This window comes from Gopherus flavomarginatus, chromosome 19 (assembly GCF_025201925.1).
Source record: "Gopherus flavomarginatus isolate rGopFla2 chromosome 19, rGopFla2.mat.asm, whole genome shotgun sequence".
Lineage (NCBI taxonomy): Eukaryota > Metazoa > Chordata > Testudines > Testudinidae > Gopherus > Gopherus flavomarginatus.
Window position 1 is genome coordinate 17,928,751 of NC_066635.1, and position 14,439 is coordinate 17,943,189.

The window sequence follows — 14,439 nt, forward strand, 5'->3', positions numbered from 1 at the left end:
GTTTTCATGTGGGCTTTTTACAATTAGCATAAGGGAGAAAGCTTTAGGATTGAAACAGAAATAACAGGAAATGAACTTTATAGTGCAGCCTGTTCTTTATTACCATCGGAAAGGCTGTAAATATAGCATGCGATACAAACAATGGGCTTGGTCCCATTGTAATCGAAGGCAATGGCAAAATGGCTGTTCCCATTTATCTTATCGAAATTCTTTATCTTGTGGTACAATGGAAAAATCTTTTATTCGTTCAGTATGATCTCACCATGAGCAGATTTTATAGTAAGATGAATATCATCTTTAGTCTGTCCCTTATAATAAATGCCTGCATCTGAGTGTTTTATATAGTTTTAGATGTAGTTTTATATAGAGTTGTACATTATGTGTGTGTATATTCACACCCATTTATATATAGTAATACTCTGTATGAAGTCTTGGATGAGGGATCATTCAGGAAGACTCTGCCCATCTCAGTAAAGCAAAGTTTACTCTTCACAGACACGAAAGCTGTAAACTGCCATGCCACTTCAGGAGCTGAGCCTGTCCCTTCCCATTTCGACCAGCCTATCGCTGTGACCCCTGACTTCCTTCTCTACTTCGTTTGCTGAAGATGGTTCAGAACCCATCTTGAATCCCCAAATAACAAAAACTTAACCAAAGTTTAACCCACATTAGAACAGCAGTGGCTACAGATAAGTTAAGCCAAGCAGTCCATTTTCAGAGAGAAATTTGCATGACAGTTTATTTAAATCCCAACAATACCATGTGCTGGTGATTACTTTGCAGCATACATCTACAAAATTATTACATTTTTCTTTCGCTTTCTTGATTGGCTAAACAGTAGCATCATGTGACCTCTTTGTCATTCTGCACGTAGGTCTGGAAAATCAGACAATACTCGAAAGTCAGGCAGTAGCTATTTTATAGATTAATAGATTCATAGAAATGGAGAGCTAAAAGGGACCTTGAGAGGTCATTTCGAGGTCAGCCCCATCTGCCGAGACAGAACCAAGTAAACCTAGACCATCCCTGACAGGTGTGTGTCTAATATGTTCCAGTGACGGAAATTTCACAGCCTCCCTTGGTGATCTATTCCAGTATTTAACTATCCTGTATAGTTAGAAAGATTTTCCTAATACCTAACCTAAATCTCCCTTGCTGCAGATTAAGCCGAGTACGTCTTGTCCTACCTTCTAGTCGACATGGAGAACAATTGATCGCTTTCCTCTTTAGAAAGACTTTTGTCAGGTTCTCTCCTCGGTCTTCTTTTCTCAAGGCTAAACATGCCCAGTTTAACCTTTTCTATGTTGGTTTTCTAAACCTCTCATCATTTTTGTTGTTCTCCTCTGGACTCTCTCCAGTTTGTCCAGATCTTTAAAGTGGGGCACCCAAACCTGGACAAAATATGCCAGTGAGACTTCATCAATGCCTACTAGAGGAGAACAATTACCTCGCGTGTCTTTCATTTGACACTCTTAATATACCACAGAATAATGTGTCTTTTTCACAACTACATCACATTATTGGCTTATGTTCAATTTTTGATCCACTATAACACCCAGGTCCATTTCTGCAGTACTACTGCCTAGCCAGTTATTTCCCATTTTGTATTTGTGCATTTGATTTGAACCAGTTCACCAATAATGTACTTTTGAAAATGAAACTGACTGATGAAAGTACATGTATCCCATTTCTGGGGGAATCGCTAGGCAAGTTACAACCCCTTATGCTTAACAGTCTAACCCTTCATTGCTCACTTCATTTTAAGAGGACTCCTACAGCATGTGTGAACCCCTTATGCTTAATAATCTTCTCCCGCTTTGTATTCAGCTCAGATGCTCTGGTTACCTTCTCCAGACCTGAAGAAGAGCTTTGTGTAGCTTCAAAGTGTGTCCCTTCTACCAACAGAAGTTGGTCCAGTAAAACATATTACCTCGCCTTCTTTGTGTGTCTCAAGTTTTTTCTGTAATTCTTTTTCTATGTTGTAATTAACCAAAATCTCAATTATTTTCCTGAGCAATAGTTGCATAAAATATTGCCCATGAGATTGTCCTTCACTTGCAAAATGTGGAATGCCAATCAGCACTGGTCAATTTGCTGGTAATACTGTACACTGATTGCCTTATCTGGTTCTGTGTGCAAACACTGCTATCACTAAAAAAATTGCTGTTAATCCAGAATTTTACCTTCCCTGACACCCGTCTTTTGGATTTCCCTCTCTAGAAGGTGGGAGTTGGAGGGGAATTCCCATAGGTATACAATTTTTCTGGGACATATGATACCAATTTGGGGGGAGGGAAAGGCGGTTTCTATTTTGCACTTTGTATGTGGTCCTACAACCTATTATTTCTTCAGAGTTTTGTTTTGAGATGTTACTCACTGTATTTTAATTTCAAATAAACAATCATGAAAGATCTTGGAATGTGGGTGGGGATTGGTTGCAGACGATTGTATATTAATGTCACTGCTGTTAGTTAATAATCTATTGAAAGAGTATAGTTTTAGATGCTGTGCAATTCCCCTGTGCAATTTGAGGCTCATCCCATCCCTTTTCTCCTCAGATGTCCTGTATTTAACCCTACAGCAAGTCCAAGTTAGTGCTTGTGAGTGTGTTAACGCACATCACAGGTGATTTTTGGCCTGTAGTGGAGCTTCATGTCTGCTAGTTTACTTGACCCTAATGCAAGTCCTTAGGAACAAGAATAGCTGAATTGTAGCAGAATAAAACCTTTTCATGTATTGCAATTGCAGAATGACATTTCTGACCAATCTCTTGAGCATCCACAACCTTCACTGGTATTTCAGGTTGCATCTTTACAGCTTGAATTCTACTGACTATTTAGAGAAGAGGCTGCAAGCAGCCACATTTTAAAATATATATATAAAACATGTACTAAAAAACCCTGCATCGCCACAGACTTGAGTAGGCCTGAATGACCTCCCCTTTAGAGCTGCTCCCTGCAGATCAGAGGTGGGGCAGGCTGGCAGTGCAGCATGGGAGAAGCTTGCACAGTTGCTGAATCTGTTGTGTGGTTAAACAGGAGACATCAGACTTCAGCCTTTAGGGGGAGAGGGGAGAATCTCTCCTGTGTGAGGAATTTCAGGCTGAAATAATGTTTGTTCTTGCAGTTGAGGCTGTTAGATGAGGTGGTCATAATCTGACTTAAAATGGACCCCTCATTATATCATTATATATGGAGTAGCTACCATGCATCCATAATGCTTATTTCCTTAGGACCCATTTCAGTAGTCCATCCCTATTCAGCAACGCAGTTCAGCATGTGCTTCAGTGGGACTTGCACATGTGCTTCGCAGACTAGAAATGGACTTAAGCACAAGTTTAGATGCTTTGCTGCGGTGGTGTCTTAATGTTCTTTCCCCAATCACCCTCAAAAAAAACCTTCAACATAGTCATTTTAACACTTGGATAGGTGAGCGCACACATCTCTGTGTTGCCGGTAGCGAGCATGTTTGTGCTATTCTGTAGATTAATATTTATGTTGTACAAAACACCTTTAAAAATCACTGGCCTAGGTTTATTTCCCAGACCCCCATTGTTCATGAGGGGGACTAAATTTGGAGTTCAGGATCCGAAGGAAAAGCTCCCTCGCTGGTTTCACAAAGCCAGAGGCTGCTGACAGAGAAGAGCTTCTGTTCGCCGGGCAGGGGTTAGTTAGTGGTGCTTCTGGGATCCATTTGACTTTGGCCTGGAGACCAGAGGAGCTGGGCCCTCCTGAATTGTTAGAGGGTCAGTCTAGCCACTGTGTAGAGGGCTTCCCTCGTTTTGGGCCAGACTCCGCGTGGTGAGATGCTGTTTTAGGATAGTGAGTGTGTTTTGCTCGGTGAAGATATTATCAATAGGAGTCTCATTTACCCCACTCTGGTGGTGTCAAGCAGTGTTAAAGTGAGTGAGCTTCTGCCTCAGCAAGGTGCTGGGTGAGAAGCCTGGAGGTTGGGCTGTTGCCTACATCTTTACTGGCATAGATGAGAGGCGATGGGAAGCAAGTAGAAAAGCTTTACTGTGCGAGGCTGTGCATTGAGGGCGGAGGGGAAAATCCCCCATATTAATAGCTGAGAAACCGTAAACCATCACATTGATTCAGAAGCTGCCCAGCTTTCTGCAATCAGAGGGAAGCTACAATAACATTTCTCGAAGTCATTTTGTCTAACCTGTTAAACTGGTCATATTTAAAAAAAAGCACTTTGCTGCTAAATGTTATGGGAAGCCGTGATTCATGGTCCCGCTCAGCCATTTCCATCTGGCAGGAACTTTATTAAAGGCAGCCTGAGCCTGACATTCTAGCAGGTTGTAATCACTACTGGACACTGTGCCTGTCAGTGGTGCTCTCTCTCTGAGACGTACACATGGGAGGGAAGAGCTGAAGTATTGGCTTGTTACTCCAAAAGAGGTTCTCTGTTTAATGGGGCACAAATCAAAAGAGTTTAGACGTTGCTTTCTCGGCTGTGATTTCTTCCCTTAACTTTTGGAGAGGAGTATAAATTGACATTCAATATCAGAGCTCTTTACAGAATAGGTCTTCCTATAGATTTATTACCAAGGCTTTACCATTAGTCTGCACAGGGAGGGCAACTTCTCTGAAGTCTTCCTCTCTGATCGCAAGCTATAAAGCCTGCACACCTATCCCTGTGCAATGGGTAGGAGCAGGCTTTGGGAGGACCTTCTCCTTCAGACTCGGCGTTTATAAAGGCCTTCTTTAGTTAACTGTTGTGGTAGCCCCTAGAAGCATCAGTCAGGTATTGGGGCCCCAATCTGCCAGGTACCGTGCCTACAAATAACAAAAAGATGGTCCCTGACCCAAAGAGTACCCAGTGCTTTTCAATATAGCTAGCTCCTTACATGGGATAGTGGTAATAGCTTAGCACGGTGGTGCTCAGCGTTGGGTGACCCTTTCTGTTCCTAGCATAGGTGTGGATAGCAGAGGAACACTCCAGTGAAGTTGTGTAAGTGTGAACCAGACAGACGGAGCCCTGACAAACAGTCCAGACAATATTTACCTCTTTCATTTTGTGAAAACATTTGGGGGCAAGTATTTCCTGTTCCCAGATGATAACCAGTTTTTCCTGATTTGTTTTTGTTGTATTTGAATGGAGGCTGTTGGCTTATTCATTCCTATCATTTTGCGAAACATAAAACCATCATACGGTGATAATCCTTTTTTATTTGTAAAGTGCCAGCCCCACTATAGTGGGGTGCCCTGCCTCCCACATTTCCGACATGCAGTCCCACTTCCCGGGAATGCAGGCTAGTGATCACGGAATTGGTTCTCTGGTTAATATGCCTAGCGCTGTTACTAACTCACTGTGGATGAAAGACACATGCACGCAGCCACACAATCAAAGTAAACAAACTTTGTGCAGGGAACTAAGAAGGGGCTGGGGGACAGAAGATACACCCCCCCCCACCTGGGGGCATGCTATGGGCTGCAGCACAGCCCCTGTGTGAGCACTGCTCCAGCCTATTGTTGGAGTAGAAACCAGTGCCCTGTGCTCCTTAATTCCTAGACCACCCAAGTGCTTCCTTCCCTGCTGGCATACTTGGAGCCAGCATGAAGCTTACCTCCCCAGCATGTGGGATCGGAGACAGAGGTTGCTCTCACAGCTATTCCATTCATGCAGGGATTCTGTGGTGTTGAGGGCTTGGTGCATTTCTCACACTGACAAACTTTGGGAAAATTTACTTACCCTCTGTATTTCAGTGTTACTTCTGCAATACTCGCAGCGGTGATTGTCAAGCTAGTTTTAAAGCACCTTCGTATAGCTGGACAAAAGATGATGTAGAATTATGAAGTCTTATTGTAATTGTTGCTACTATTAGAAGATAAAGGCTACAAAACAGTAACATCTTTACATGTCTAACACTGGGCTATCCAGCTGCTGTGGTCAAATCAGAGCTGTATATATTCATACTTACACACAATCATAGAATATCAGGGTTATGAAGGACCTCAGGAGGTCATCTAGTCCAACCCCCTGCTCAAAGCAGGGCCAATTCCCAGACAGATTTTTTTACCCCAGTTCCCTAAATGGCCCCCTCAATGATTGAGCTCACAACCCTAGGGTTAGCAGGCCAATGCTCAAACCACTGAGCTATCCCTATCCTTTCCTGCACATCTGTGTTTGTGTACACATAAACATGCACACATTTTATTTATATTTAAATATATACACTCAAAAACTGTAAAGTAATCTGCAAATCCAAGCCAAAACTCTCATTCACAATTGTATGGCACAAAACCCAGTGCAAACAGAATAGCCCCAGGCTCTCTGTTAGGACAGTGTCCTGCATCCCCTGCCAGCTTATGAAAGTCTCAAACTCTGTTCTTAATCTTAAAAGAAATCTTCAGTGAGTTTGTGCATCTCACCTAATATACCTCTTCAAGGCTGAAATGAATTTAGATTCCAGTATTTTTCTTCCACTCACCCTCATATCTTCTTACTGTTCACAGAATATCAGGAAGGGCCCTCAGGCAGTCATCTAGTCCAACCCCTTGACAGATTTTTGCCCCAGATCCCTAAAGAGCCCCTTCAAGGACTGAACTCACAACTCTGGGTTTAGCAGGCTAATGCTCAAACCACTGAGGTATCCCTCCCCCTGTTAATAGCTTCATGCACTATCTGCCTACAGAGAGCTGCTGTACTATATGTATTTGTCTTTAAGTATAGCAATTTTTAGAATGTTTGTTTTTTCTTTAGTGTATACATCTATTGGTAACCTATCTCCATACACACAGCTCTCTAATGGAAGGCAGTGTGGCATAGTGGACAGAGCATTGGCCTGGGGCTTGGGAGACCTAGGTTCTCTTCCTAGCTCTGCCTGCTGGGTGGTCATGGGCAAGTCACTTCTCCCTAGGCCTCTAAAAAGTGGGGATAATGCTACTGACCTCCTGGGTAAAGCACTTTGGGATCTAGTGATGTAAAACACCATTTGAGAGCTATTCTAATCATTTTAAATTTGACACTTGGATTAAATATTTGATAATTCAGCTGTTTCTTTAGAACAAAAGAAGTGCCTGACTCTTGCTTTCTTTTTTTTTTAAATCACCTTTCTTGCTGGGGTAAGATTTTTGGATGGAGACTTCTCTTTCTGTGAAATAAAAATAAATAACGCCCTGGCTTTCTGAAAAACCCTGAGGCTTCAAGATGTGGCTAGAAAAGAAAGAAACCCATTCCAAGATATTTAATTGTACAGGGGGCTTACAGGATTGATCGAGAGCTTAGCTTTTTACAATAGTCCAGTGAATAAGAAATGCTCCTGACAAACGATCAATGATAGGATAATCACTCTTTATCCCCCCCTCCTCATTGTTACCTTCTTTCTTTCAGGAGAACAGGGTTCAGAAGTCAAAAATCTTTATAGACGCTGCTTTTAAATTAAGCAGAAAATAGACATTGACATATTTGTTAATCTCACCTAAATCATTACTGTGCCTAGCTGGTTTGTCTGTACAAGAGAGTGGCAGACAGCCTAGAATACATGAGTGTTCCTGGCTTCAGTGCAGACACTGCCGTTAGAAGTGTACAGAGAAACATGAAGTTAAAACAATTCTTTTTTAAAATTCTTCAGCTATAAAACACCAGAGCATCCCTACCATCATTAACATGCTTACATTGAAGGCCTGAGCTGAAAAAAATTACTGTATACGTGACCTGCGATTTTACAAAGCGGGGACACAGTCTGCATATGGCCTCGAACTTGCTAACAGAGCAGCTGTGCTGTCTGTGGTGCTGATTCCGCTTTGGCTGTGTTCACAGCCACACTCTGCTCCAGATTGATTCCAGACCCTGGCCCTTTCAAACTGGACCATTTATGTGGCATTGTACGGCCCAGAGGAGTGACGGTCATCTTCCACATCACCCAGCCAGGAAGCATGACAGCCTGACAATAGCTGATCTCCTTTCATTACATTTAATCCCATTGACATGGCTTCGCGAACAATAAAGAGCAGAAAGCTGGTGGCATTCACGGAGCCCGACAGAGAGGACGCCAACAGGAAGGAAAGGAATGTTGTCCAGTGGCTAGAGAAAGGGGGCTGACAGTCAAGTCTCCTGGTTTTTATTCTATGTTACTAGGTAACTCACTTAACCTTTTTCTGCCTCACTTTCTGCTCTGTACCGTGAGAATAATTGTGCTTGCATATCTCCCAGGGGCATTGCAAGGTGAAATGAATTAACATTTGTAAAGCCTTTTCCTTGCGGGGGGTGGGGGTGGGGGGGCAGGTGCTATAGAAGTGCAAAGGAGGGTCATTGTTTACCAGCGCTTCCCCACCCACGCACTATCTAAAGCTGTGAACCTACAACAGGAGCTTCACAGCCTCTGCTCAGGCCCCAGTGTAGGTGGGAGGTTAAAACCTCCACATTTTCCCTAGCGTCTGGTAGCATGTAATTGGGCTTAGCTTGCGCTCTGTGCTTGAATGGCATTAAGTCCCCTGCTTCTGCACAAGTGCCTGTTGTGCGCATCGTTGTGTGGCCGGGGGAGAGAATTAACCTGCTCTCCTTGCACTGGGCTTGGGGCCAGTCTTGCCCTGCAGTAGGTGAGTGCACCTTCAAAGGAGCTGCATCTGCTTACACCAAGGCTAACTGTGGCCCGTTGGATGAGCAGGGGAGAATTCAGGTTCTCAGTCCCATGGTGGAATGGTTGCTTTTAGGAATTATTTTAACAAGTCATTCTCGGTGGGGAGGAGAGAGACACTTTTTAGGTCTCAGTTGAAAATGAGTTTGGTTGAATCCTGGTCTCAATTAATACACGGTGCAAAGCCACCTCACAGCTCTTGAGCTTTGTATGAGACTGTCCACTGGCTGGAAACAGCAATGGGCTGCTGCAAGACAATACGTAGCAACTTTGGCAGCGCAGTCATGGGCAGAATCATAGCCCACCTTATGCCTTGCTCAGTTAGTTCTTCTGGGTTCTTTCACAAGGCTACATTAATCCGAACGCTTTAATTTCATTTCATTGAAAACAATATAATTTCATTTTGCGCACAAACCTTTAAAATAAACAAAAATAAGAGCTCAGTGGGACAGTGTCATTTTGACATCTTTGTCATCCTGTTCTCCAAGTTCATATGGGATCGATCGCTAGACCGTGTGCCTTGATTGACAGCAAGTAACTTAAATGAGTAAAGTGTTTTGTGATCTTTTGCAATAGCTCTGAATGTAACTTGTGCCGCCTCTGTAGTGAGACACTGAAAAGTGATAGGTACTAGTAGGAAACAAATGCTAGGAAAGTGTAAAGTGTGTGTGTGTGTATTTGCATTAGACATTAATTTTGTCTGTAGTTTTAGAAAACTGTAACACTCTGAGACATTGTTAATTTATGGGGATAAGTCCTGTCATTAGGGCTCCTAAATCATGGCTTAATTCATTGGCATTTAAATCATGTTAGCAGAAGCTTTCTGTCACTTGCTTTAGAAAGGGTTCTTGCTAATGTAGTTTGACTGGCCAGTGCAGATCAAGCAGTACCATTTTTCAGCCATTTCTAGGGAACATTGCAGGAGCGTTTCTCAGAGCCTCAAAACTGCCAGGTATTGATAAAGCCTAATGGAGGTGCATGTAAAAGTGAAAGGAACTCTAGGTGGGAATGCTGTTACATTTGAAAGAACGGGAGTTGAAAGCCAGCCTGGTGATACTAATCGCTGATGGTCTGAGCCAATATTATAGATTTGTCTTTGCCAGATGGCTCCATCAATACTGTAATCAATAAGGCATTTGCCTTCATGTAGTATGAGATGACACTTCCTGTCGTGCTCAGGAATATCTAGTCCTGCCTGTCTTTCCAGGTGAGGCTGCTAACTTTCCAAACCAGAACCTGGCCGCAAGCTGCAGCCTCGACAGGAACCTGGTTTGATCTACACTAAGCTCTGCCCTTTTGTTGTTGCCTGTTTGACAAGAACGGTTTTTGGTCTTTCTGGTCAGGGCCTGGGGTGGGGTGTGACTCAGTGAGCAGCCCCAGAGGTGAAAAGCCCACTGACCAGGTGAAGACTGCTCTAATTAGAGAGTGTTTTGTACAAATTGGAAGTCAAGACTGTCATCGTGAGATCGGTGTTGATGGAGTTCTGCACCCTCGCAGGTAGGAGGCCTAGATGACAGTAGAACGTGGTGCATGGCTGGGTCAGCCTGGAGAGCTCCAGTCTGATGGTTCCAGTGCGAGGGGCGAGCACCTTCCTTCTCCGTAGAGCTGTGCCTGTACTCTGATGTATTCCACACCAGCAGGGTGGGGTGTGTGTGTGTGTGTGTGTGTGCGCGCGTGCGCACACACGCTCAGTGCTACTGCACAGTACACCAAAGAACAAGATAGGATCATCCTTTTCTCATTCAGGTGCCAAATCTGTGGGATAACTACGTACTGCACTTGGATGGTTCTGGGAGGAGCTACCTCTCTGGAATTTAGGCAGAGCTGGGGACCTCAGCTGCTGATTTCAGATCCAAAGATTGGTGCTGTTCAGATCAAGTTTTTTGGTATGGCCCATTATGATGACAGTAGTCATCTGCAAGCTTTGGACCAAGGTCTGAGTCATGGGGTGCAGGGAGCTGACCCAAACCCATCAACTCCCATCTTTACTTTCAGCAATAAGAAGATTCTAGTGTGCTCAGATGACCTCGTGAATGGGCAGCATCCAAGAATGTAGATATATGGTTAGGGAACTTCCATGTTCAAGAGTGACTGTCCCTGGCTGCTTCAGGATACACATGGGAAGAAGCAGATACCAGGTTTGACCTGGGCTTTTCCTCCATCAATAAGTGCATGTTTCCCAAGAGGACAATCATCCCATCCCTGGGTTTTCATTCAGTCTTCACCACCCAGCCCACACATGTATGGTTCAGTGCCATGGTTACCCTGGGTCTGTACAAGCTGGAATTCCAAGTGGTGGTGACTGATGACAAACTAGGGAAAAGTTAAGAAAGTAACTGACTCTCATGGATGTGTGGCATTTTGACCTGCCATTAGGATTTCATGATTTTAGGAGGTTGTCTTATGTGTGTGTGTGGGCTTGGACGGGGCTGTTAATGCAGTCACGCTGCTGATAATAAATAATGTAGTCATATCAGTTTTCATTTTACCACCGTTAACTACCAAATCCTCACAATTGTCTCGTGAAGTAGGTAGATCAGTATTGTCCTCATTTTACACGTGGAAAACTGAGCCCCAAGGCCACCCAGCAAGTCATCGCAGAGCCGGGATTAGAACACAGAATCCCCACTTCCCAGGTCTGTGCCTGAACTTCCAGAAACACAGTGCCTCAGTAGTCGCAGGAATTCTTGGAAGCTCCATGGTTGGAGAGGAGCTGGGGAAGGTAGCCGTAAAGAGAACGCACTGTGGACTGTGTTGTGAAACGCTAGGCAGTCCGAAGTCCCTCATGGACTAAAAATGCCATGTTAAAGAACGTTGCTGCTTATCAACTACTGGGAAACCAAAAGCCAAAGGGCCAGTCCAGAGAGGAAACGTTACTCCCCCCGCCCCCCCCCCCAAAAGCACCTAGGCAACATAATGTGTTGAGATCGTGTTCAGTGTGATTACAGACAATAAGCAGGCAGTCGGTTGGTCTGCCAAAGCTGGGGTTCTTTGCACACACCTGTTTTAACCCTTCCACGGTCACTGTCTGATTCCAGGCACCCCAGAGCTAAGCCCAGCTGAGCGGAAGGAACTGGAGACCAAGCTGAAGGAACGGGAGGAATTCCTAATTCCCATTTACCATCAGGTAGCGGTGCAGTTTGCTGACTTGCATGACACGCCAGGCCGGATGCAGGAGAAGGGTGTCATTACTGTGAGTATAATGGATCCTTTCTTACAATTCCTGTCAAAAGGCCCAGCACATGTACATGCACTGAATGCAGCCAAGGAAATTGTCACAGACTGAGATGAACAAATGCAGCCATTTCTGAAATCTTCCAAACCCTAGCCAGTTACTGATAGAGCAAAGCAGGATCAAAGACTCATGCACCCAGTAAACCGCATGCCCAACTGCCCTCTCCCAGTAATTCTTGCAGCTGTCTCTCTCCCCAGTCCCATCCTCTGCCTGAGGTGGTCCAGCTCCTTGACCTAGTATTAATGTTTGGTGCTTTCCAGCACCCTTACTTACCCCTACTGGTTTGTGGTCCCACACTTTCATTCATCAGCCTGCAACCAGCTAATTGATTAAAAAAAACTCACCAGACACTTCCCTTTCCAATGGCAAACTCTTCATTCGCAGGCAGACAGGTAGGAAGTAAAGACACTAAATGGATGCACTCTGTGGTCTTTGGCTGACCTTGTTTGAGCAGCGAGTAGAACAGATGAGCTGTAGCAGAATAGTAAAGTCCAGCTCCATTGCCGGAGCTTTAACCTGGGCTGAGTTAGTCACCCTGATGGCTTTCCAAATGCAGTCTGAATTGTATTTTCCCTGGGGAAGTTTGGAATGCGGGCGTGTTGGGGATTTTTCCTTGAGGCTGCTTGTTTCTCATGATGTGTTGATAAATCAGTGTCCTCCATTCTGGAAGGGAAGAGAGTTTAGAAGGGAGTGGGGAGAACAGAGGTGCAGGAGGCTGGGTTAGTATGACAAGGTGGGCAGTTTCAAAGCTCAGCACTCAGAATATTTTTTGCCATTGTGGTTTTGTTTTGCAAGCAGCCTCACTGAACATATCCAAGCCTGAGCCTCTCCCCAGTCCCTGCCTTTATACCCGCTAGGGGCTAAGGGAGCTTCTCTGTGAGCTGAGGTGGACGTAAGGGTAAATGGGCATCGATCCACCAAAACTTTGCTCCCAGATTCTTCCTCCAAACCCAGTCTCCCCTCCCATGAGAGATTCTCCCTTTCAGTCACCTTCCCACCCAAAATGGGTACAACATTTCTCTCCTCTCTTACATCTCCATTTTCTGTCCAAGTGAGCCAACACACCCCAGCAGGCAGCTTAATCAGCACTACCCTGCTACTTTGCGCCACCTCTGAGCCCCCCTCTGATTGCAGTGGCGAGGTCCCAAGGATCCTGCCTTAATCTGTGGGAGTTAAATATGGCTCTGGCATCTGGGTTTTCTGACCTCACTCATTTCCCCTCCTTCACCATCTGGGTCTTGCACAGGATGTTCTAGAGTGGAGAACCTCCCGTACTTTCTTCTACTGGAGACTAAGGCGCCTTCTGCTAGAAGACTTGGTCAAGAAGAAGATCCATGATGCCAATCCTGAGCTGACAGATGGACAGATCCAGGCCATGTTGAGGCGCTGGTTCGTGGAAGTTGAGGGGACAGTAAAGGTAAAGCAAAGAGAGTTTCCTAAAGCCATGCTCCCTCCCTGGTTGTACCCAGTTGAGTTCAGTGGCCTTGCGGCAAAGACAAACTGGGTCCCTGGTTCTAATAGGAATACCCTGCATGATTGACTGTGCAGAGATGGGGGACAGTGAAGTCCAGAGGCATTCCAGGTGGCTCCTTGAAATCAGGCTGCTAGGAACAACAGGGCAACTGCGTACTCCAAGCCCTAAGTTGTTCTGCATGAATGATGGGGTGTGGGAAGTGCTGGGTCTTTATAGCAACACGGTCAAGTGTGAATACAGAATAGGTCAAAGAGGCAAAAGATTTTCACATTCAGTAGGTTTTCCCAAGTGTGGTGTTGGAGAACATACCATTGGCAGCCCATGTTCTTGCCTTCCGTTCTTTAAGGTCCTGGCTATTGTGGCAGAAAGGCTCCCCTTCCCTCCCCCCCTCCATACAGAGGTTATAGCTGTAAAATATCCTCAAGCACCTAAATTGCTTAGGCAGGATTTGTGTTTTTCTGTAGGAGTGATGCATTCCAATGCGTGATGGTAGGATATACCATTAAAAAAGAACTAAGCTGCAAGAAGAGGGAAGTATGTTTGGAAAATTAGTCTGAACATGCTGATTGGGAGTATTAAGTGTGAACGTGACATTTGTCTGCTATAGCTACTTAAAACACGGCCTTGACCTGAACTGTCTGCAATGGCCTTTGGCAGAATTTCCAGTGGAAGCTGGCATTAGAAGTTCTACAAGTATAAAATGAGGCTTAACAATGGTGGGTTAGCTCAGTGGAGTGTCTTCTGCCTTGAAGAGGTCAGAGGGCCTCCTAGCTCTAAGATTTCCTGGTGAATGGGAAGAGAGAGCCTGCTATAAAGAGCTGCTCTTTCTCTGGGCTTGGGCTTCAGTTCAACTGCAGAAGAAATATCACATGGACCCCCACAGTTGATATTAACTGGCCTCCTTGTTGGCAGCCTCCACAGAGGCCAAGGACTGAATGGGTCATGGAAACAGAGCCCTCTTTTACCCTCAGAGGTGGCCTCTCCCGGTCAGTGTTGAGACAGGATGTGGGGAGAGCTGCACACTGTACTATGTGATAACTCCATGGGTCAGCAGAGGATCAGTCTTCAAGGCTGTCAATCCAGCCCCTTTCATAAGCACTAAATTCACATTTATAATGCAGGCTATCAGCATAGTGGAAAGGG

The 14,439-nt window shown here is 44.8% G+C and overlaps 1 protein-coding gene across 6 annotated transcripts in view; it reads left to right on the plus strand.

Annotated features, from left to right (window-relative positions):
- Positions 1–14,439, plus strand: part of ACACA (acetyl-CoA carboxylase alpha) — a 189,134-nt gene that overhangs the window by 164,864 nt on the left and 9,831 nt on the right. For all 6 annotated transcript variants that reach the window (XM_050929370.1, XM_050929366.1, XM_050929364.1 and 3 more), the window contains 2 exons: positions 11,626–11,780; positions 13,069–13,239. In XM_050929370.1, the coding sequence (XP_050785327.1) occupies positions 11,626–11,780; positions 13,069–13,239 (326 nt within the window). The remainder of the gene's footprint in view (positions 1–11,625; positions 11,781–13,068; positions 13,240–14,439) is intronic.